At 45.0% G+C, this 24428-nt stretch overlaps 1 protein-coding gene across 3 annotated transcripts in view; it reads right to left on the reverse strand.

Moving 5' to 3' along the window:
* nfic (nuclear factor I/C) overlaps positions 1-24428 on the reverse strand; it is a 229968-nt gene that overhangs the window by 44354 nt on the left and 161186 nt on the right. For all 3 annotated transcript variants that reach the window (XM_047375852.1, XM_047375854.1, XM_047375853.1), the window contains exons 9-10: positions 6212-6325; positions 5906-6063 (exon numbers count right to left, since the gene is read on the reverse strand). In XM_047375852.1, the coding sequence (XP_047231808.1) occupies positions 5906-6063; positions 6212-6325 (272 nt within the window). The remainder of the gene's footprint in view (positions 1-5905; positions 6064-6211; positions 6326-24428) is intronic.

Consider the following 24428-nt stretch of genomic DNA (forward strand, 5'->3'; position numbering starts at 1 on the left):
GGACAACAGGCTGGCTTGGAGATGCATCTGTAAAGCTCTCTACAAAAATGTACAGAGCAGACTGTACTTCTTGACAAAGCTCAAGACCTTTATTGTTTGCAGCAAGATGTTGCATATCTTCTATAAATCACTGGTGGAGAATGAAATCTGTTATGCTATCATCTGCTTGGGTAGCAGCATCAGAGCCAGTGACTCCCCTGAAACCTTTGAAAATCATTGTGCAAAGAGGGACTCTCCGTAAAATGAAGAACATTATGGAGAACCCTGAGCATCCTCCTCATGAAACTGTCGTACAACAATGGAGTGTCTTCAGTCAGAGGCTTCTTCAGATCTACTGTAAGACCGCTACAGGAGATCCTTCCTGCCCACGGCCATCAGCCTCTACTATTATACAGGCCAGAAACCTGTATAATATTGATCTACAACAACATTGTATTTCACTTTGGGATAAATAAAGTATTTTTAAATTGAACTGAACTGAATATGTGTTCTGGGTTGGTCTCTGAACATAGACCAACTGGAACACTTGATGACAACTTGGAAGGCACTGCTTAAAATAACTATTGATTCTGAGTGATGCAAGAAAATCTTGCTGCTGCCCTCTAGAATTATCACTTTGTAATGGAATAAAAGTAATTATGCACAATATTCTACATTATGTTTATATATCTAATTCTATATGTAGTAAGTACACTCCAAATGTTTTTTTCAAATTGCCTCAAATGCAGCTCAGATAAAGGAACTAGTCATCGTCTTTGGGAGTGTAGGAATGTTCAGGTGCTCTGGCAGGCAGTATGCAGTGAAATCAGCTCAGTTGTGGACAGTAAGCCCACTCATATGCCTGCTGGAGAACAAACCTGGGGATCTGAGGGCTCATAACAACACTGTTCAGTAACTTCTTATGGTAGCATTAAAGATTATAATGTCCAAATAGGTTGAAAGCAATCCCCCTTCTGTTCAAATGTGAACATCTTTAATTTCTGAAGTTGTAACTCTAGAGAGATTAAGATATTATATTAGTGTTAAATCTAACTTGTTTGAAAGATGGGAAAATGTTTTGAAGCAACTGAAGATTAAAAGGTCATGAACACAAACTCGGAATGTACAGCCAAAAGCCTTTACATACTTTTTATTGTACAGGTCCTTCTCAAAATATTAGCATATTGTGATAAAGTTCATTATTTTCCATAATGTCATGATGAAAATTTAACATTTATATATTTTAGATTCATTGCACACTAACTGAAATATTTCAGGTCTTTTATTGTCTTAATACGGATGATTGTGGCATACAGCTCATGATAACCCAAAATTCCTATCTCACAAAATTAGCATATTTCATCCGACCAATAAAAGAAAATTGTTTTTAATATAAAAAATGTCAACCTTCAAATAATCATGTACAGTTATGCACTCAATACTTGGTCGGGAATCCTTTGGCAGAAATGACTGCTTCAATGCGGCATGGCATGGAGGCAATCAGCCGGTGGCACTGCTGAGGTCTTATGGAGGCCTAGGATGCTTCGATAGCGGCCTATAGCTCATCCAGAGTGTTGGGTCTTGAGTCTCTCAACGTTCTCTTCACAATATCCCACAGATTCTCTATGGGGTTCAGGTCAGTCACAGTGATACCATGGTCAGTAAACCATTTACCAGTGGTTTTGGCACTGTGAGCAGGTGCCAGGTCGTGCTGAAAAATGAAATCTTCATCTCCAAAAAGCTTTTCAGCAGATGGAAGCATGAAGTGCTCCAAAATCTCCTGATAGCTAGCTGCATTGACCCTGCCCTTGATAAAACACAGTGGACCAACACCAGCAGCTGACACGGCACCCCAGACCATCACTGACTGTGGGCACTTGACACTGGACTTCTGGCATTTTGGCATTTCCTTCTCCCCAGTCTTCCTCCAGACTCTGGCACCTTGATTTTCGAATGACATGCAGAATTTGCTTTCATCCGAAAAAAGTACTTTGGACCACTGAGCAACAGTCCAGTGCTGCTTCTCTGTAGCCCAGGTCAGGCGCTTCTGCCGCTGTTTCTGGTTCAAAAGTGGCTTGACCTGGGGAATGCGGCACCTGTAGCCCATTTCCTGCACACGCCTGTGCACGGTGGCTCTGGATGTTTCTACTCCAGACTCAGTCCACTGCTTCCGCAGGTCCCCCAAGGTCTGGAATCGGCCCTTCTCCACAAATTTCCTCAGGGTCCGGTCACCTCTTCTCGTTGTGCAGCGTTTTCTGCCACACTTTTTCCTTCCCACAGACTTCCCACTGAGGTGCCTTGATACAGCACTCTGGGAACAGCCTATTCGTTCAGAAATTTCTTTCTGTGTCTTACCCTCTTGCTTGAGGGTGTCAATAGTGGCCTTCTGGACAGCAGTCAGGTCGGCAGTCTTACCCATGATTGGGGTTTTGAGTGATGAACCAGGCTGGGAGTTTTAAAGGCCTCAGGAATCTTTTGCAGGTGTTTAGAGTTAACTCGTTGATTCAGATGATTAGGTTCATAGCTTGTTTAGAGACCCTTTTAATGATATGCTAATTTTGTGAGATAGGAATTTTGGGTTTTCATGAGCTGTATGCCACAATCATCCGTATTAAGACAATAAAAGACCTGAAATATTTCAGTTAGTGTGCAATGAATCTAAAATATATGAATGTTAAATTTTCATCATGACATTATGGAAAATAATGAACTTTATCACAATATGCTAATATTTTGAGAAGGACCTGTATACTACATGTTGTCCACAGGTCAAGTAGATTTGCCAATTTTTCTGCTGTGCTGTAACTTTTGTGCTTCTGTGTTTGGTTCAAATATTAAAAATGTTCAATAAAAAGAATGTAAAAAAAAAAAAGAATAAAAACATTTAAATTATAGGTTGGAAAGTAACAAAATAGGTAAAAAGGTGAATACTTTTGCACTATAATTCAGCTAAGCTCCTCCGTCTTGATAGTATACCCCCAGCTTTCTTCCCCTCCCACAGTCCTGGCGAAGCGCTAGTACAGAGCGAGGCAGATGTCACAGGAGGCGCCAGAAAGAACTGCTCGCGGGGTGCTCTGACCCCCACAGAACCAAAAATCTAGGGCAGTGGTTGGAAATGTGATGTGGAGGGCTCCCTGCAGCCCGCCTGTGGGAAAACTACAAAAGAGACGGGAAAACTTGAGTAGCGCACACGGGATCCGTGCGACCCCTCTAGGACTGCCGGAGGGTTAGGAAAGTTCTATGTCATAGTGTTTGATTTGTTTCAAATAATAACTAATTCAATTTGTCAGGTGTTTTCCCTAGGCCTTAAACATAGCAATTATCAAACCACAGAATAATCGAGTATAATCTGGACACGTTGCTATTGCAATATTATGGGCTTATCAATGACCAGCTGCTCTTTGATGTCTTCCTCTCAGGTGTCTGTGCTCACCACAGATGAGAGACTGCCCTTATCAAGGTGTTCAATAAAATCCGCATCAATGCAGGCTGTGCAAGAGCAACAATGCTCATATTATCGGACCTCAGCACAGCATTTGACACCATTGACCATTATATACTAGCAGAGAGACTGCCGAACTGGTCTTTCTGGTACAGCACTTGACTGGTTTGAGTCTTGCTTTAAGGACAGGAACTTTTGATGACACCTAGCTCTACATTAAGATGTCACCAGGTTAGTATGAACCCATTCAAGTCTTGGGTAGATGCATAGAACAAATCAATGCGTGGATATTTCCTAATTTTCTTCAGATGAATAAAAACAAAACCGAAGTAATTATAATTGGACCAAAGGAACAGCAACCAAAAGTCAGCACACAGCTTCAGTTATTCTAGCTAGAAACGTCTGATCAGGCCTTAAATCTGGGTGTAGTGATGGACTCAGACCTGAACCTTTAGAGGCAAATAAAGACAATTACCAAGTTGACCTTCTAAAATGTTGGATCAATTCCAGGATTAAAGGACTAATGTCCAAGCAGGTTTTCAAAAAACACACCCAACGTTTAACTGTAGTCAAATTGATTACTGCAAAATTGTCTTCTCAGGTCGGCCAAAAACGTTGATCAGACAGCTGCAGCTGATCCAGAACCCTGCTTTCCGGGTCCTCAATAAAACTAAGAGAGTAGAGAACTTCACCCCAGTTCTGAAGTCCTTACACTGGTTCCCTGTATCTCAGAGTATAGACTTTAAAATACTTGTTAGTTCATAAATCAGGATTAGCAACAAAAACTTGTTGTTGTATCAATCTTCCAGATCACTCAGGTCTTCTGGCTCAAGTCTACTCCTCATCCCCAGAACCAGCACCATTTATGTGTTATTATACTCCCTTCCAGTGGAACCAGCTTCCAGTTTTAGTCCGTGAGGAAGACACCAGTCTACTCTTAAGGCTAGGTTTAAAACTTTCCTTTTGAAAAAGCTTATAGTTAGTGTGGCTTAGGCTTCCTTGAGCTAATTTTGTAGTTATGCTGCTAAATGCTTAAGCTGCTGGAGGACATAATGACCACTTTCCACCAATGATACTTCTATTACACTAATTATGCATTATTTAACTTTATTTTCTCTTTGCTTTTTCTCTCCGTATAAGCTACATCTGGCTTGGAATTCTTTTTGGCTGTAACAACTTCCTGGAGGAGGGCATCGGCTGAGCTACTGCTGGCAACAACTTCTACAGATGATCCACTTGGCCCTGTATTTCGGTATTTAATCCTGTCTTTGGCCTACACAAAGCTATTGGTTGAGCTTGTACTGTGACTGTACTGTGCTTTCGGTTATCCAATAGACTTAAAAATGGGCTCAGAGGTTTTCTGTTAAGCTGTGTTTCTCTCTAAGATGAAGCCACTAAAGAAGCTCACTACTGTCACTAACGTTTTACTTTTCTTCATCATAAAAAGTACTCTTGGATCAGTGCTTATGTTTCTTTTTTGTGTATATTTTCTGTCTTCTCAAACAACCTATCAGTTGGGGCAGATGGCTGTTCAAACTGAGTCTAGGTCTTTTCTGTTGGAGATTTCTTCCTATTAAAAAAGAGTTTATCTTTCTGTTCTTCCTGCAGCATGCTCAGATTGAGGGAGTGCTGAAAAGTCAACAAAATGCAAGACTGTCCTCTGTCACTACGTGGTCATGCAGGAGGAGTAAATGCTGCAAGTCTGTGACTTGCAGCTTACTCCCATAAACTGAACTTGACTGCCTTGTTTGATAACTAGGATCAACTTGATTGTATGTACTTGACTTGGAATCTGTATGATTTGACTGAATTTACTTTTTTTTGTAAAGTGCCTGGACAGGATATGTGTTGTGAATTGGTGCTATATAAATAAACTGAATTGAATATGTTTTTCCTTTTCTTATGTTTTCATCATGTAAAGCATTCTGAATTGTCTTGTTGTTGAAAGGCAAGACAGGAAACACAAGCGCACCTCAAAGAAGGCTGTGACCAGTGACGTCGCAGTTGCACATTGTCATTCTATAGGCTGTACCGGTTACTAGGCAATGATACCTCTTCAATCTGCGAGCTAGCAATCATAAGCCATGAGCAGAGACAGACCAACTCAGAAGACAGCAAGTTTGGGCACAAAGAGGAGACAAGCAGGAGGAAAGAATCTGTTTGGGAACCATTAAATCTGAGCACAGAAACAAGAATTTGAAGGAGAACCGAACATTTCTAAGGAAGCGGAGGTCTTTCGAGTGTTTGAGGGACAAAATAGGAAATCCTGGTCTTAAATTAAAAATGTAACCTCTGTTTATTTGAAATGCATTTTACCTCATGAGTAGGCTTTATTTTTCTCTATGTCATTGCACTTTGTAATAAATCACTCAGTTACCTAATAGACCGATAGCTAGTTAAAACAGTAAATTTGGATTTAATAGAATAGAAACTTTATTTCTATTCTGTTCTACATTATAGAAACAGATGAATAGAAGTACTTACAGAGTTGGAGGACTGATTTGCAGGGTCACAGGCCAATGAGACTAGATCCTTCAGGGGGTCCTGGGCCAGGTGAGGAGGGTAGCGGATTGCTCCATGGGCGAAGTAAGAAGAAGAAGGAAAGTGAATAGATGAGGAGGGATGAGGACACCGAGCGAGACCTGACAAGAACATAAAATAATATTTTGGCAATTTCCTGAAGAAAGTGGATAATAAATGTATTATACAGTATGGTTGTTTAAGACCAAGTGTGTGTGTGTGTGTGTATGGTAGAGAGAGCGAGGGTAAGGGACACTGAGTGCTACAAACCACTGTGCACGGCTATAACCGGACGGTGGTGCTGAGTGAAGGATCCCATTCTTGGTGAGCCCTCCTGTGGAGAGGGGCTGTCGATCTCTCCCTTCTTCACTGGGGGAGACAAACCTGGATCACAAATGCATAAACATACTGTTATTTAATTAAACTGTATTTTAATAAAACTATCAACTCAGTTTGCTTAGTTAATCTGTTATTGAAAGATTAACTTAACAGCAATACTATTCGTGGCTTTTGCCACTGCACCCATTATTCTAAGACAGCAGTCACATGAGCATGGCATGGTACTGAACGTCAGAGAGTCAGATAACCCATCTCTTACATTGTATGAGAATATCATGAAAATTATCCGCATTACGCAATATTTACTGCGAGAAAACATTGGTTTAAATAGAAAACTGTCACAACAAAAAAAACAACAATTTGTTTATTTTGACTGTCTGTGCGCCCCATTGACCAGCTCGGACAAGTAGTTGGTGTGGTTGGCTGTAGGATTCTCTTGGGGGAGATTGTAGGTGGTGGCTTGTGGCTCTAGGGGTGCTGCTCTGTGGTCTTGGAGTGGGGTGTGGTGGGGGTGGATCTTGTGTGGCTGTAGATGTTGGCCTTAAGCCATATGTTCTACTCTGCCTGTGATACTTGGCCCCTGGGATTACCTGTCTTCTTGGGTGTCTCCCCTGCCCTGTGTGATGCGGTGGGTCAGCCCCTTTCCATCTTGTTTCATGTGAGGGGAGTCTCAATGGTGAGTGTGGGTCTGTGTGCGTGTGTTTATAGTTTATATTGTGTGCTACGGATTTCAAGGGCCAGGTGTGGTGTGCCTCATACTTGGGTCGGTTTGTCGTTGATTTGTGCACGTATGTTAGTGTTAGTTGCAGCTGTAGCTAGACTTTTGTGAATAGTGAGTGATGCTGACTCAAGGGTGCTGCCATGGCGTTACTGCTCTGACGTCTCCTTGGCTCTATGGTGTTGGTGTAAAGAGAGTGACTAGACTTCAATGGAGGTTTGCTCTGGTGCAACTGGTGGCCGGGGCCTGAGTGTTTTGTTTAGCATTTACTTCAGTTTAGTTTATTTCAAACATGTTCATTTAGAAAATATCATAGAAATGTTTTTAACTAGTCACTGAAAAATGAATATTACTTAAGAATAACAATTACACAGTTATTATGTACATATTCAAAAAGGAGTGGTATGAAGCAGCCAATTATTAAATCCCACCCCCCTCAACTCAAGGTATTACCTTGTCAGTTTAAATATAATATAATATAAATCCATCCATTTTCTATACCCACTTCTACCGTACAGGTCGCGGGGGAGCTGGTGCTTATCTCTAGCAGTCTATCGTCGAGGGGCGGGGTACACCCTGGACTGGTCGCCAGCCCATCAAAGGGCAACACAGAGAGACACACAAACATGCACACACCTATTCACACTTAGAGGCCAATGAGAAAGACCCGTTAACCTATGTTATGGATGATTCTGTGGCATTTTCTAATCATCTCTTTGCTGTCCTAATTAAATATATCTGCCCTTGTTGCCCCCTCCTTGAACCGCCACTTTAACGTGGTGGAGGGGCTTGAGTGCTCGAATTATCCTAGAGGCTATGTAGTGACAACAAGCAAATGGTGCGACAGGCTCTAGGTGACGGGTCAGACAAAGAGCGGTTCAAGACACCTTCATGAGGACCACAAAATCAAGGCACGTGACGTCGCCCAGTACGGCGGAGCCGGTGTCCCACCCTCAAGCCAGGCCTGGGGTGAGGACTCATTGGAGAGCGCCTGGTGGCTGGGTTGCCCCTCGTGGGACCTGGCCGGGCCAAGCCCGAATGAGAGATGCGAGGCCATCCACCATTGGGCCCACCACCTGCAGGGGGAATCATGAGGAACCGGTGCAAAGATGATTGGGCGGCAGACGAAGGTGGAGACCTAGGAGGCCCAATCTCCCGATGCTTAGGCTGGCTCTAGGGACGTGGAATGTCACCTCACTGGGAGGGAAGAAGCCTTAGCTTGCACAGGAGGTCGAGAGATATTGACTAGACATAGTCGGGCTCACCTCCACGCACAGCGTGGGCTCTGGAACCCATCTCCTCGAGAGGGGCTGGACTCTCTTCTACTCTGGAGTGGCCCACAAGGAGAGGCAACGGGCTGGGGGGGATTTGCTTGCTGCCCCCCAGCTCAGCCATCTCGTGTTGGGGTTTACCCCAGTGGATGAGAGGGTGGCATCCCTGCACCTTTGGGTTGGGGAAAAGTCTCTGACTGTCGTTTCGGCCTATGGGCCGAGCGGTAGTGCGGAGTACCCAGGCATCTTGGCGTCCCCTGTAGGGGATGCTGGATAATGCCCCTCCTCGGAACTCCATTATTCTGCTGGGGGACTTCAACGCTCACGTGGGAAACGACAGTGACACCTGGAGAGGCGTGATCGGGAGGAATGGCCTCCCAAATTAGAATCTAAGTGGTGTTTTGTTATTGGACTTCTGTGCGAGTCGCACAGTCTCCCACCTCTGGGACAGCTTTGACCAGATTCCGGAGGAGTTTGGAGACAAGTCTGAGTGGACCATGTTCTCCGCATCTATTGTCAATGCTGCTGCCCGTAGCTACGACCATAAGGTTTGCGGTGCCTGTCGCGGCGGCAATCCAAGAACCCGGACTCTGGACTGGCGGACTGGGGTGGTGGTCCCCATTCATAAGAAGGGTGAGCAGAGGGTGTGTTCCAACTATAGAGGGATCACACTCCTCACCCTCCTTGGTAAGTCCTACGCCAGGGTATTGGACAGGAGAATCCAGCCAATAGTTAAACCTCAGCTTCAGGAGGAGCAGTGTGGTTTTGGTCCTGGTCGTGGAACACTTGACCAGCTCTACACCCTCTGCAGGGTACTTGAGGGTTCATGGGAGTTTGCCCAACCGGTCCACATGTGTTTTGTGGACCTGGAGAGGGCATTCGACTATTTCCCTCGTGGTGTCCTGTGGGGGAGCTACAGGAGTATGGAGTCGGGGGCCCTTTATTAGGGGCTATCCGGTCTCTGTACAAGGGAGCAGGATTTTGGTCCGCTCCTCCAAGTCCGAGGTCATGGTTCTCGACCAGAAAGAAGTCGCTTGTCTTCTTCAAGTTTGGGAGGAGTTCCTGCCTCAAGTGGAGGAGTTCAAGTATCTTGGTGTCTTGTTCACGAGTGAGGGAAGAATGGAGCGGGAAATCGACAGACAGATCATGGTGGCTGCAGCTGTCCCGGTCTGTCGGGGTGAATAGAGAGCTGAGCCGAAAAGCGAAGCTCTTGATTTACCCGTCAGTCTACATTCCTACCGTCACCTATGGCCATGAACTTTGAGTCATGACCGAAAGAACGAGATCAAGCGGCTGAAATGAGCTTCCTCCGAAGGGTGGTCGGGCACTCCTTTAGAGATAGGGTGAGGAGCTCGGCCATCCGAGGGGCTTGGGGTGGAGCCAGTTGAGGTGGCTCAGGCAGTTATATGGGATGCCTCCTGGACGCCTTCCTCGGGAGGTGTTCCAGGAACGTCCCACTGGGAGGAGGCCCAGGGGAACGCCCAGGACACGCTGGAGGGACTATGTCTCTCGGCTGGACCAAGGAACGCCTTGGGCTCCCCTCGGAGGAGCTGGAGGAGGTGTCTGGGGAGAGGGATGTCTGGGTGTCTCTGCTGAGTCAGCTGCCCCGACGACCTGGTCTCGGATGAAGCGGAAGATAACGAGTATGAGTGCCCTTGTTGCTTATCTGCTGCACCGCTCACTGCTACAGCTTACACAACTAACTGTCGATATAAGACGCAACACATAGTCAATGATAAACTGATACAAGACAATGACACCCTTTAGGAGGATTAAGAACAGGCATAGATAAAAGCAGGACTCATGTCACTCTGTATCTGTTCAATTGTATATTCTGTACACTGATCATTTTGGCATTCAATCTTGATTTTATACTTAACCACTTTTCATTTTTTCACAAGATAAATACTTTGCTGGTTTTACTGGTTGGGTCTCGGAACTGGAGAGAAACGGACCCGATGGTGCACAGGGGGAAAGAGGGCCAAAAAACCTGATTTTACGACAGCCTCATGGTCCCGACAATTCAAAGGGCACACAGAACAGTGTGGAACGGAAGACTCGCCAACCAGGTGTCATAGATTGAACAATACACAGCCAGCCAGATTAGGCCTTGGAGAGATGCTGTCCCTAAGACAAGCAGCAGGGGATAAGGGAAACGTCCCCCTCCTTCCATCTATAATGATCTCGGTGGTTTCATACTGCAGAGTACATTGGAATCCCTGAGTGTATGCATGTGTGACGTATTCTAGAAGAGAAGAAAAGGCCACATACATCCATAACACCTAACAGTCATGTTTTTGGGCTGTGGGAGGAAGCTGGAGTAACCCGGAGAGAACCCATGCATTCAGTGGGAGAACATGCAAACTCCATGCAGGAAGACCCCGCCAGGAGTTGAACTCAGGACTTTCTTGCTGCAAGGCAACAGAGCTACCAACCGCACTACCATGCAACCCATAATACAAGAACATAATAATACAATAATAATATATTAATAAACCAAAACAATACTAACCCATCAAATAAATATAAAAATTAGATACACAATTGAAAACACGTGATTTTAATATGTTGTTTTTATATTATTAGTGTAAAGTGACCTTGAGAGTCTTGAAAGACACTTAAAAATAAAAAGGAATTACTGTTATTAATGTTAAAGAATGATCCTCAATGTTCTGTTATGAAGTGATTTATGACTTGAAATTTATGACACATATGATATCATCAGTCATAAGTACTCATACTCGTCGTCATTCCAATATCTGGGACTGGGTTGCGGGGGGCAGCAGACTCAGCAGAGACACCCAGACGTCCCTCTCCCCGCACACCTGCTCCAGCTCCTCCGGGGGGAGCCCAAGGAGTTCCTTGGTCCAGCCGAGAGACATAGTCCCTCCAGCGTGTCCTGGGCCGTCCCCTGGGCCTCCTCCCGGTGGGACGTGCCTGGAACACCTCGTGAGAAAGGCGTCCAGGAGGCATCCAGTATACATGCCCGAGCCACCCCTACTGGCTCCTCTCAATGTGGAGGAGCAGCGGCTCTACTCCGAGCCCCTCCCGGATGGCCGAGCTCCTCACACAATGCCAGGCCACCCTACGGAGGAAGCTCATTTCAGCCGCTTGTATCCGGGATCTAGTTCTTTCGGTCATGACCCAAAGTTCATGGCCATAGGTGAGGATAGGAACGTAGACCGACCGGTAAATGGAGAGCTTCGCTTTTCGGCTCAGCTCTCTCTTAACCACAACTGACCGGCAGAGTGCCCCCATTACTGCGGCAGCCGCACCGATCCGTCTGTCGATCTTCCGCTCCATTTTTCCCTCACTTGTGAACAAGGTAAGGTAAGGTAAGGTAAGTTTATTTATATAGCGCTTTTCAATAATGAGACACTCAAAACGCTGTACATACAATTACAATACAATCACAAAGAACACAGAAAAACAAATCAAATGCTAAGAAATCTAAAAATCTATGAATCCTTCTGAGAAATCTAAAAATCTCTGGTCAATATTACAATGATACAGATAACATTAATAATCCTTTGGAGCTGGTTCTAAACCAATCTTTCTAAAGAGGTAATTATATCATTAAGTACTCTATGTAGGGAAAAGCATCTTGTGCTAAGAAGTCTCATCATTCCACTGAATTCTAACTAATGAAGCTGAGACACTGGTACAAAACAGCTTTAATCCACATTTTCAGGTGCTAATAATATATTGTTTTTACTGGTGCTGAAGTTGAACTAAGTAATCTAATTAAGAAAGCTGGGTCATTGGTGTAAGAGCAGCTAAAGTCCAAGTTACTAATAATGTTTGGTTTTTGCTGGTAAAATCTATGAAAAGTAATGAAATCACACATTTAGGTAATGTAAGATTGGAGAGAAAAAAATAATATCTCACTCTATTCTTAGCGGAACAGAGTCTGAAACAGTACAAAAAACCTCAGTAGGGGTAAGCAACACACACATAAGTAAAGATTCAGCAAGGGTACGGTGGAATCTTGAGGGTGCGAATGTAAGTCTGAGTGTGTTTGCATGAATTACACTGTCAACACTGATAGAAGCGCCATTGTCCTTGAGAAGAGAGGTGGAAGTTTTATCAATCGGCCGCATAGTCCTATCAGCACACAGCTGGTAGGGGAGTGCTGGGGAAGAGTGTCGTGTTTATATAACATCCATTTTGTCGATAGCCAGTTAGCAGAAGTTGCCAAGGCCACTTTGGGGAGCCAGATTTGGAAAAACAAAAAATTTTGTGGTTCAGGCAGTTGTGAATTTCCAACCACCTTAAGAGTTTTACTGGTATGTCTCAATTGCAAATCCAAATAGCTAAATTTCTGGTATTTTCCGCAGATCTGGAGCGTACAACTTCTCCAAGATTATATCCTTTAACCTCTGAGTCGAACCGCTGCCAGGCTGCGATTCTGTTCAAGAATCGTGTCCAGCTTGCGATTCTGCTCTCTTAACGTTTCAGTCTGAGTGTTGGTCGCTCTACAGACTCCATCTAACATCGCAGGAAGCTTTGGAATGCATTGAACAGCCGCCCACATTTTGTGAATCACTCAATAAGCCAGGTAACCACCAACTCCAAAAAGCAGAAATCCTGTTATCAAAGTCCAAATATGTACACATTTTCTACGTCCGCGACCGACATTGTAGTCAGGCACACAATCTTCCACTGCTGCCAAGAATCCATTGTGTATCCAGAGAAGAATGTCCCGCCTGGACAAGAGGGTCTCCTTTACCCTGTCTTCCCGTAGGGAAAAAAAACTAAATTTACCAATTACGTTGAGAGTCCAGCTGACCAAATCCATAATTTACAAATTTGGAGGATATGCAAAGCGAGGCTCTGAGAAAAATACAGACAAAAGCAGAAGCGGTGATCAGCCGGGAGGGAGGGAGAGAAAATGCTTGTGTCTTCCACTGAGAGCAAGAGAAAAAGCCCCCGAGACACTTAAACTCCTCCACATGAGAAAGGAACTCCCCTCCAACCTGAAGAGGACAAGCCACCCTTTTCCGGTTGAGAACCATGGCCTTGGACTTGGAGGAGCTGATCCTCTTCCCAGCTGCATCACACTCGGCTGCGGACCGCCCCAGCGCATGCTGTAGGTCTTGGCTAGAGGGGGCCAGCAGGACCACGTCATCTGCAAAAAGAAGAGACGAAATCCTCTGGTCCCCAAACCAGACCCCCTCCAGCCCTTGGCTGCACCTAGATATCCTGTCCATAAAAGTTATAAACAGGACCAGTGACAAACGGCAGCCCTGCCGGAGTCCAACATGCACCGGGAACAGGTCCGACTTAGTACCGGCAATGCGAACCAAATTCCTGCTCCGCTTGTACAGAGACCGGATGGCCCCTAACAAAAGGGCCCCCGATTCCATACTCCTGGAGCACCCCCAACAGGGCATCACGAGGGACACAGTCGAATGCTTTTTCCAGGTCCACAAAACATCTGTAGACCAGTTGGGCAAACTCCCATGAACCCTCGAGTACCCTGTAGAGGGTATAGAGCTGGTCCAGTGTTCCACGGGACTCTCCTCTCCAATACCCTGGCGTAGGCCTTACCAGAGAGGTTGAGGAGTGTGATCCCCCTGTAGTTGGAACACACCCTCCAGTCACCCTTCTTAGGGGAACCACCACCCCAATCTGCCAGTCCAGAGGCACTCTCCCCGACCGGCACGCAACGTTGAAGAGGTGTGTCAACCATGACAGCCCACAACATCCAGAGACTTGAGGCACTCAGGGCGGATCTGGTCCACCCCCGAATCCCTGCCACCGCGGGGCTTTTTAACCACCTCGGTGACTTCAGCCTGGGTGATGAAAGACTACAACCCCGAGTCCTCAGCCTCTGTTTCCACCAGGGAATGCGTGATGGCAGGATTGAGGAGATCCTCGAAGTACTCCTTCCACTGCCCGATAATGTCCCCAATTGAGGTCAGCAGCCTCCCACCCCCACTGTTAACAGTGTTGTCTTGTGTCATGATGTATGTTTGGATGGGTTGTACTGGAATTCTAATTTCCCCTCGGGGATCAATAAAGTATTTTTGAATTGAATTGAATTGAATTGAATGGAATTGAATTGAAATGAATTGAATTTGAATTTAGGCAGGTGTGAAAAAATGCTGTAAACAAAGACATTTTTCAGAAATGTAAATTATTGTTTATTTTTATCAATTTACAAAATACTAAATGAGCAAATCCAAACATACAACTAAAGTCATTAAGAACTATCTTCAGCATAATGAAGAACAAGACTTACTGGAAGTTATGGTATGGGCCCTACAGAGCCCTGATCTCAACATCATGGAGTGTGTCTGGGATTACATAAAGAGACAGAAGGATATGAGAAAGCCTACATCCACAGAAGATCTGTGGTTAGTTCTTCTTCCTGATGTTTGGAACAACCTACCAACCGAGTTCCTTCAAAAAACTGTGTGCAAGTGTACCTAGAACTGATGCTGTTTTGAAGGCATAGGGTGGTCACACCAAATATTGATTGGATTTAGATTTTTCTTTTGTTCATTCAATGCATTTTGTTGATTGATAAAAATATATCATTAACACTTCCATTTTTGAAAGCATTCTTTGTTTACAGCATTTTTTTCACACCTGCCTAAAACTTTTGCACAGTACTGTATGATGTCACACGTCAGTGAGTTGGTTTAAATCAGTGGCTGAAGTTTCAAAAACAGTCCAATCTGTGCAGCCAAAGCCGACCTGTAATATTTGCTTTGAGTCCACTTCTTAACAGTCCGAACCACGGGTTTGGAAGCTTTAAAATTCTGCCTCTAGGTTGGGATGAGATTTACCGAAGTGGTCAGAAAAGTTTAAAGGATGTGCATCCTCTAAAGTTGTGTAGCAGTGGTCCAGAGTGTTTTTATTCTTGGTGGGGCATTTAATGTGCTGTCTGTATTTGGGAAGTTCATCGGAGAGGTTGGCACTGTTAAAATTCCCAAGAACATTAATGGGAGAGTGTGGATGTTTTTTTCTCCACATATGTTATCAGCTCAGAAGTTGCTTTTCAGCATCTAATGAGGTGCCAACCAGTACAAACGAGGAAAACTCCCTCGGTGAATCAAACACTTACAGTTTATGAGAAATGATTCCAGGTCAGGAATGCATGTCCTCCTTAACACTTGATATCTCTGCACCAACCTTCATTTACATAAAAGCAGATTACGCCTCCTTGCTTTTTTCCCGATAAGTCCGCATTGCGGTCCGCTCCTAACAGCTGAAAGCCCGGTATCTGAAGTGCGCCATCTGGAGTGTTCTTACATAGCCAGGTTTGGGTAAAGCAGGGTGGCAGATCCGTGTAGGTCCAACTATTACAGGGAAGAAGAAGCAGTTTGTCAATCATATTAGCCAGGGAATGCACATTTGCCAGGTGGATTGAAGAGAAGGGTGTGCATAGCCCCCGCTGTCAGAGCTTCCACAGCCTGCCAGCTCTATTCCCTCTGCGTCGTCTCCCATAAAGAGCCGCTGCACCGCTGGCCAGGATCTCAGTGAAGCTGATGTCGGTGAACAATGGTGAAAAAATGCCAAGAGAGGACTGTCTCATGTTTAGAAGTTCCTCTTGCTGAAAGAGACCACCAACTGGTGGCAGAAAGCACCACAAAACATGCAGAAAACAAGAGAGCAAACCTCCGAGGCTGCCATCAGCTGCACCATCTTCATGTAGAGATCATGACAGCGAATCACATTCAACAAAATAAATAACATCAGACTGGTGGGACTTAAGGAATCATAAGGGACTAATGGTACATTGGACATAATCTATGAGGGGCTGGGGAAACATTTCGAAGAGAAGTATAAGACTGAGTGGCTGTATCATGTACCAGCCCCACTGACAAGTGAGAACCAAACCCATATTGATCCGTTTTCTAAGGCAATCAGCAAGAGAGAATATACAGAGAGAAGCGGCGGAGTAACGGGGGATCACATGGGAGGGACACAAGTTATCTGTAGTCCCCAAGATGACAAAGGAGGTGTTTGAAAGGCAGGAGATTTTCCTTTCTTCAAAAAGTGCACTACAACAGCACAATCTGAGGTAAACACTGGCATTCCGTGCAACACTGAGGTTTACAATTAAGGCTTCATCAACATGCATGCACTGCAACGAGTGAGGAAAGCATGGACAAGATGAAAGAGGACCATTAGGCAAGTGGAGAATCTTGAGAAATTAGACGCAGGTGAGTCGATCGATGATATGGTCTGTTGCTTCGGCCACAACACAGGTTAATGAGCAGGGACGTGCACAGATAAACACTAGATGGGGTAAAGCATCTGCCTTTCTTCCTCTGGACAACAAAATTCACAGTGTGTGGCCCAAGGTAACATTTCTGAATTTAAAGGTGTCAGGGTTTGTGTTGGAGTTGGACCAGAATGCAGGGAGATACACGGGAGCCTCATGGTAAGGTTTAGATCCTTCATTTATTCAGAAGGAGGGAACAAAACAGGAACATTCAGGAACTATACTGGCAAGAAAAACAGGAACATCACAGGATGCGGCAACAAGGAACAAAACTAAACTAAACCTGAACCTACAAATGCAAACAAAATGGCAGATCCTGACACCCCTGATCTGAGTCAGAAGGCTTGAAGTCAGAAGGCTTGGAGTCTGAAGGCTGAAAGTCAGGTTTAAAGTCAGATTAAAAGTCGGGTTGAAAATCGGGTTGAAAGTCAGGTTGTGTTGAGTCTGGCCTTAAATCTGGTGCAGAGTCCGGTTGAGGCTCTGTGGGTGATGAGGGCGGCTGTGGCTCTGGAAATCTGACAGCAGGCTGGGGCTCTGGAGGCTTGTCAGCTGGCTAAGACGTAGGAGACTTGGCAGCCGGCTGGGATGCAGGAGACTTGGCAGCCGGCTGAGACGTAGGTGACTTGGAACCACTGGAATTTGGAACAGCAGTGCGGGAACCGCTGAAACTTGGGAAGGCAGCAGAAGACTCCTAAGAAGCGGCAGGAGTGCCCTGAGAAGCTCCGGAGGAGCCATGTAGATCTGCGGAAGAGCCCTGAAAATCTGTGGTGGAGCCCTGAAGATTTGCTGAGGAGGTTGGAGCTGGCACTGGAGCTTGAGCTGAAGTGGCTGATAGACCTCCAGCGGAGAGACTGGAGCCGGAGCGTCGAAAAAACCCTCAAGTTGAAACTCCTCCATAAGTGCCGAAACCACTGATGCACTGCCTTGGGGCAGACATACAGCAGAATCCAGGCAGCAAGAGTCGAAATAGGCAGCCCGAGCAGCAAACAAACCAGACAGAACCCATGCAGGAGTGGCTGGTGTGTCCTGAAGCTGATGAGCCGAATGCACATTAGTCTCCTGCTGCCCTGGAGAATTAGGACGTCCCCTCACTAGAGGGCACTGGGTAATCACTTGAGAGAAGCCGGGAACCCGGAAGCAAGACCGCAGTCCGTGGACCCAGGGGAGGAACACTTATCAGACCCTCTGGGAGAGATGAAGAGGCGTCTTGCAAAAGTAAATGAGCAATTATTTGTGTCAACCATATACTTCTACATTAGTAATGAATCTATAATTGTATTGTGATTTTTGATAACCCCTTAACTGATCCTTGCAGGTCAATAAAAAGGGTACATCAATAGCTGGTTAAACAAGGGAGTCCATCACTATCTGATCCTTCATTCTTTTGGGGGGAAAAAGCTCAGTGTCTGTTTTTACCACCAAGCGCAACCAATTTTTTAAGACTAGATGATTAGGTTGTAAAAACAGAGAAACCAATCATGTGGAATGAGCAAAGTCTGTTTTCTCCATTCCCTATGGCTGATGTCAGTACTGAATTAACCTCTAAACCTTGCCCCTGAGACCCTCCCACATTTCATAAAAAGACATGCTATCAAGCTGCTCTTGCAAAAAAGGAAACTATAAAAATTAAGCATTTTTTATTTAACCCCTCCACATCTCACTTAAGATTTTTGCAGCCTGGATGAGACACTTTTCCTACCTTTATCTGCTGAGAGGTATTACACTGGTTTATTGAGTCCTATGCCCTGGATCATAAAACCAGAGGTTATTTCTACTGGTATAATTAATAAAACACATAATGACATTATTAGATATATGCCAGTAGAGCCAGTAGGTTATCGGAGTCCTGAGAGGTGACTGACCTAGGTACCCTCTTAGTATTCCCCCTCTCTCCTGAAGTCAGTTCTACATATGCTGTGCCTTTCCCTTCAGCTGCTCAGCAGTCACAATGACCAATTGAATGGCTGCATGTATTCATCTAAATTGTGAAAACAGTAACAATCAACTGGGAGTATGGGAGGAATTGTTATATGAGTAAACACCATCTAAGCAAAGATCAATACAAATGTATTGTGTATTGGATAAAGATTTTTAAAAGACAACTTGGTATTTAGGCCAGCATTCGCACAAAATGCATGTGGCTGACTCTCTGAAATGTATGACCAGTTGGACATAGATATTTTCAATCAGGTGTGGGCTGTTTCAAAAGTAAGACAAGGATAATTATTTAATGTGAGCTCAACAAACCAATCTATTTATTCTCATTTAATTGTAGAATATAACTTAAACAGATTGCTGTAAATCCATTCAATCAATAAAAACACAAAGTGAATACAAACATTAAAAGCGTAATATTAGAAACTGTGTAACCTTTATTCACAGTTCAGCATTTTAACAGGTAAAGGCACAAAGCTCTGTACCGGTCTGGTGGTTTGTATTGTTCATCTGAACAATGTTTATATATCTAATTCTATATGTAGTAAGTACACTCCAAATGTTTTTTTCAAATTGCCTCAAATGCAGCTCGGATAAAGGAACTAGTCATCGTCTTTGGGAGTGTAGGAATGTTCAGGTGCTCTGGCAGGCAGTATGCAGTAAAATCAGCTCAGTTGTGGACAGTAAGCCCACTCATATGCCTGCTGGGGAACAAACCTGGGGATCTGAGGGCTCATAACAACACTGTTCAGTAACTTCTGATGGTAGCATTAAAGATTATAATGTCCAAATAGGTTGAAAGCGATCCCCCTTCTGTTCAAATGTGAAGATCTTTCATTTCTGAAGTTGTAACTCTAGAGAGATTAAGATATTACAGGTCCTTCTCAAAATATTAGCATATTGTGATAAAGTTCATTATTTTCCATAATGTCATGATGAAAATTTAACATTCATATATTTTAGATTAATTGCACACTAACTGAAATATTTCAGGTCTTTTATTGTCTTAATACGGATGATTGTGGCATACAGCTCATGAAAACCCAAAATTCCTATCTCACAAAATTAGCTAATTTTATCCGACCAATAAAAGAAAAGTGTTTTTAATACAAAAAACGTCAACCTTCAAATAATCATGTACAGTTATGCACTCAATACTTGGTCGGGAATCCTTTGGAGAAATGACTGCTTCAATGCGGCGTGGCATGGAGGCAATCAGCCTGTGGCACTGCTGAGGTCTTATGGAGGCACAGGATGCTTCGATAGTGGCCTTTAGCTCGTCCAGAGTGTAGGGTCTTGAGTCTCTCAACGTTCTCTTCACAATATCCCACAGATTCTCTATGGGGTTCAGGTCAGGAGAGTTGGCAGGCCAATTGAGCACAGTGATACCATGGTCAGTAAACCATTTACCAGTGGTTTTGGCACTGTGAGCAGGTGCCAGGTCGTGCTGAAAAATGAAATCTTCATCTCCATAAAGCTTTTCAGCAGGTTTCCACCTGCTGAAGTGCTCCAAAATCTCCTGATAGCTAGCTGCATTGACCCTGCCCTTGATAAAACACAGTGGACCAACACCAGCAGCTGACACGGCACCCCAGACCATCACTGACTGTGGGTACTTGACACTGGACTTCTGGCATTTTGGCATTTCCTTCTCCCCAGTCTTCCTCCAGACTCTGGCACCTTGATTTCTGAATGACACGCAGAATTTTCTTTCATCCGAAAAAAGTACTTTGGACCACTGAGCAACAGTCCAGTGCTGCTTCTCTGTAGCCCAGGTCAGGCGCTTCTGCCGCTGTTTCTGGTTCAAAAGTGGCTTGACCTGGGGAATGCGGCACCTGTAGCCCATTTCCTGCACACGCCTGTGCACGGTGGCTCTGGATGTTTCTACTCCAGACTCAGTCCACTGCTTCCGCAGGTCCCCCAAGGTCTGGAATCGGCCCTTCTCCACAATCTTCCTCAGGGTCTGGTCACCTCTTCTCGTTGTGCAGCGTTTTCTGCCACACTTTTTCCTTCCCACAGACTTCCCACTGAGGTGCCTTGATACAGCACTCTGGGAACAGCCTATTCATTCAGAAATTTCTTTGCTTGAGGGTGTCAATAGTGGCCTTCTGGACAGCAGTCAGGTCGGCAGTCTTACCCATGATTGGGGTTTTGAGTGATGAACCAGGCTGGGAGTTTTAAAGGCCTCAGGAATCTTTTGCAGGTGTTTAGAGTTAACTCGTTGATTCAGATGATTAGGTTCATAGCTCGTTTAGAGACCCTTTTAATGATATGCTAATTTTGTGAGATAGGAATTTTGGGTTTTCATGAGCTGTATGCCACAATCATCCGTATTAAGAGAATAAAAGACCTGAAATATTTCAGTTAGTGTGCAATGAATCTAAAATATATGAATGTTAAATTTTCATCATTACATTATGGAAAATAATTAACTTTATCACAATATGCTAATATTTTGAGAAGGACCTGTATTGGAGCAAAAGAGTAAAGGTAAAGCTAAAAGGAAGCAGTCGGATAACCTCATTAGGAAGGCCAGCTCTGTCCTAGGATGCCCCCTCAACCCATGCAGGTGGTGGGAGACAGAAGGACTCTAGCAAAAATAAAATCACTGTTGGACAACATCTCCTACCCTATGCAGGAATCTACTGCAGAACTGGAGAGCTCCTTCAGTGACAGACTGCTGCACCGTAGGTGCGCAAAGCAGCATCATCGCAAATCCTTCCTCCCAGCAGCTGTTAGACTTTATAACCATCACTGCTTAACGTGTGTTTACATCCCTGCTGTTTTTGCACAGTTTTTACATTTGTTGCAAAAAGTCTGTTGTTTTTTTATGCACAATTATACATGCACATTTTGTACATTTTCAAAATCACCCTACTCAGTCCCACATTTCATTTAATAAGAGTAGGCTATTTTTAATGACTGTATAGTATTTTCTCTTATGTTGTACATTTTTCTAATTTTTTGGTTTTTATATTTGTTGCCTTTGTCTGATTCTGTATGCTTACAATGCCTATCACATTGTTGCTGATACAACTGAATTTCCTCACTGTTGGACAATCAAGAACATTTCTATTCTATTCTATACCTGGGCCAAGGAGCCTAACTCATGGAGAGGACTAGACCCTCTTTGGAGTTTCCCAAAGAGAGAGCCATTGGGCAGATGCCCACGGATGAGTGCCTCGATTTTGAAAGTTCTTCTTGGTGAGCAAGAGAGTCAGCACTTTGAGATTTTAGGTTGCCAAAGGAAAGGTTCCGACTTCACTGAACAGCAGTCCAGATTACCTAGCCTTTTGAGATCTGAATCTGCTGTTTCTTTATTGCATGGGATGCCCATAACAAACACTATGTTCGAGCACAAGGTGGTTCAAAAGTTAGGTGGCCGCAGGTAATCGATTAGTTTTGTAATCGTATCATCAGACCTACAGCATAACATCTTGGATATTCAGGTGAAAACAGGACCTGCTGGTATACTCTAGTGGCAATTAAAGCTGCCAGGCTGAAGAAGGAGGCCTTAAGGGCTTAGTTGTTCTTGGGGACTCCCAAGCAGCTGACAGATCTCAAGGAAGTTCTGGATAAAGGCTTGGTGGTTCAGATCTCCACAATGTGGTTACCATTTTCCCCCATGGAGGAGGCAGAGCCTGCAGATTTATGAGAAGACAATTATATTGCTGTCTTAAATCTCAGAGGTAGTAAAAAAGTTCCTTGGTGGTAGGACACCCGGTATGGATGAGGTTCTGCCAGAGATGCTGAAAACTCTGGAAATTGTGGGGGAGTTGTGGTTGACATAACTCTTCAATGTCGCAAGGAGGACTGGGACAACACTGGAGGAATGGGAGTAATGGGTGCTGCATCCCAGTGGTTTTAAAGAGCTATCTGGTCCTTGTATGCCCAGAGCAAGAGCTGTGTCTGCATTCTCTGCATTCTTGTTCCCAGTGCGGGTTGGACTCAGCCACAGCTGCCCCTTGTCACCGATCCTGTTTGTGGTGTTCATCGAAAGAGTATCAAGGTACAGTGCCTGGTAAAAGTATTCATACCCCTTGAACCTCTCCACATATTGTCATATTACAACCACAAACATAAATATATTCAATCAGAATTTTACGTGAAAGACCAACACAAAGTGGTATACAATTGTGAAGTGGAACAAAAATTATAAATATTTAAAAATATTTTTTACAAATAAAGTATTCAGCCCTCTTTACTCTGTCTCACATTCTCCTGATTAGCTCCTCTCCCAGTTCATTGGTTCACACTCCACCTTCCTCAGTATTTTAGTTCTCTGGTTTTCATTGTTCATGACCAGATTCTCTGCATTTGCTGCTGCATACCTCCCTAGTTCCTCGTCTCAGTGTTCTTGCCTGTTACCCTGCCTGCATGTGTGTTTGTCAAATATTAAATGTTGTCGACTCACCATGTGGCTCCCATCCTCCTGCCTGCATTTTTGGTCCTGCTCCACCACATAACATGACAGTAGAATCCGGTCCAAAAAAAAAGACCCCAGCAGCAGGAGAAGAGATGATCACTCTGTGGGTGTATCTCCAGCGTGCTACAGAGAAGAGCACACACTAGGCTGAAGTGGCAGAGGAGCATCAATTGCCATTCTGGGGCTCCAAGCTGGCGTGTCCTCTCCCTGGAACCGGCCCGCTGCGCTACAGCTCTCCACCTTCCCAGAGCAAGTCACCAGCTCGTCGTCGAGTACGCCGCCATCCCCCTTCCTCCTCGCCACTGGAGCCTGTGTTCGGTGCCTCCACTTCCTCTGCCCATGGTAAGCACAGTTGACCACGCCTCCGCCACAGCCCTTTGGTCCACCTCTCGTCTCTGTCTCTCCTGTTTCCTACTCACACCGAAGACGTAGTCGACTGCCTTCCACGTTCGCAACAGCTCCTAACCATTTGGATTGAATGAACCAGGTGGTTAAAAGGGGCAACATCCTCACTGAGTTGTATCTCCACCTCCTGGATTCTCCTAGTTCACCTTGGCGGAGGCTGGAGATTGCGAACCAGCTGAAGGACTGGCAGAATGAATGGGGTTATTTTTCTCAGAGCACCTTAACTCCAGAGATCATTGAAGCGGAGCATCAGAGAATTGATAAGAAGATCGTCTCCCCTCCTCCCAAGGTCCGGCTCGACACTTCAGCTCCTGCCGCCGCTATAGGTCGGCCAGACGCCTCAGCTCCAGTCTACACTGTGGGTCGGCTAGATGCTTCAGCACCTGCTTTAGCCTCCACTGGAGGTCAGCTAGATGCTTCAGCACCTGCTTTAGCCTCTGGTGGAGGTCAGCCAGACGCCTCAGCTCCGGTCTACGCTGTGGGTCAGCTAGACGCTTCAGCACCTGCTTCAGTTTCCGCTGGAGGCCTTCTCAACGCCTCAGCTCCTCCTGATCAGTCATCAGCATTCTCTTCATCTAGACTCCTGGCTCAGTCATCTTCATCTACACCTCTGGCTCCGACATCATCATCTCATGCACCACCTCCTGCTCCAGAGAAGCGCCTTTGTGTTTCTGTTTCGGAGGGGTTTGAAGATGAACCACCTCCTGTTGTTCCTGTTCTGGAGGGGTTCGAGGGCGAACTGCCTCCATCTTTAGAGCCACAAGGGCTTCGCCGCAGATCTTCAGGGCTCCGCCAGTTCCTGCACCGCTCTTTAGAGCTCCACTGTGGGTGCAAGTCTCCAGAGCTCTTCCACGGCCCTAGAGGGTCCTCCACGCTGCTCCAAGTGTGCTGATTTTGTGTTTCCTACTTCATGAAACTGGAAAGCTGATGTGTTATATAACTAAATGGTATGGTGGAAATTTGTTTGAGGAACCAGAAAAAGTGAGGGAATTATGGGAGATTTCAATAACTTGTCATTTCCCTAGGCAGTAAACTGATAAAAAAGACTGAAGCTCTTCGGAATTTCAGGAAATGTTTCAGTCACCATGACTACAGCAGATGCCCCTTATGCCCATCTGTCTTTGCTGAAGATGTTGAGAGGCAGTGAGGGATTCTGT

The sequence above is a fragment of the Girardinichthys multiradiatus genome, chromosome 9, assembly GCF_021462225.1.
Source record: "Girardinichthys multiradiatus isolate DD_20200921_A chromosome 9, DD_fGirMul_XY1, whole genome shotgun sequence".
Lineage (NCBI taxonomy): Eukaryota > Metazoa > Chordata > Actinopteri > Cyprinodontiformes > Goodeidae > Girardinichthys > Girardinichthys multiradiatus.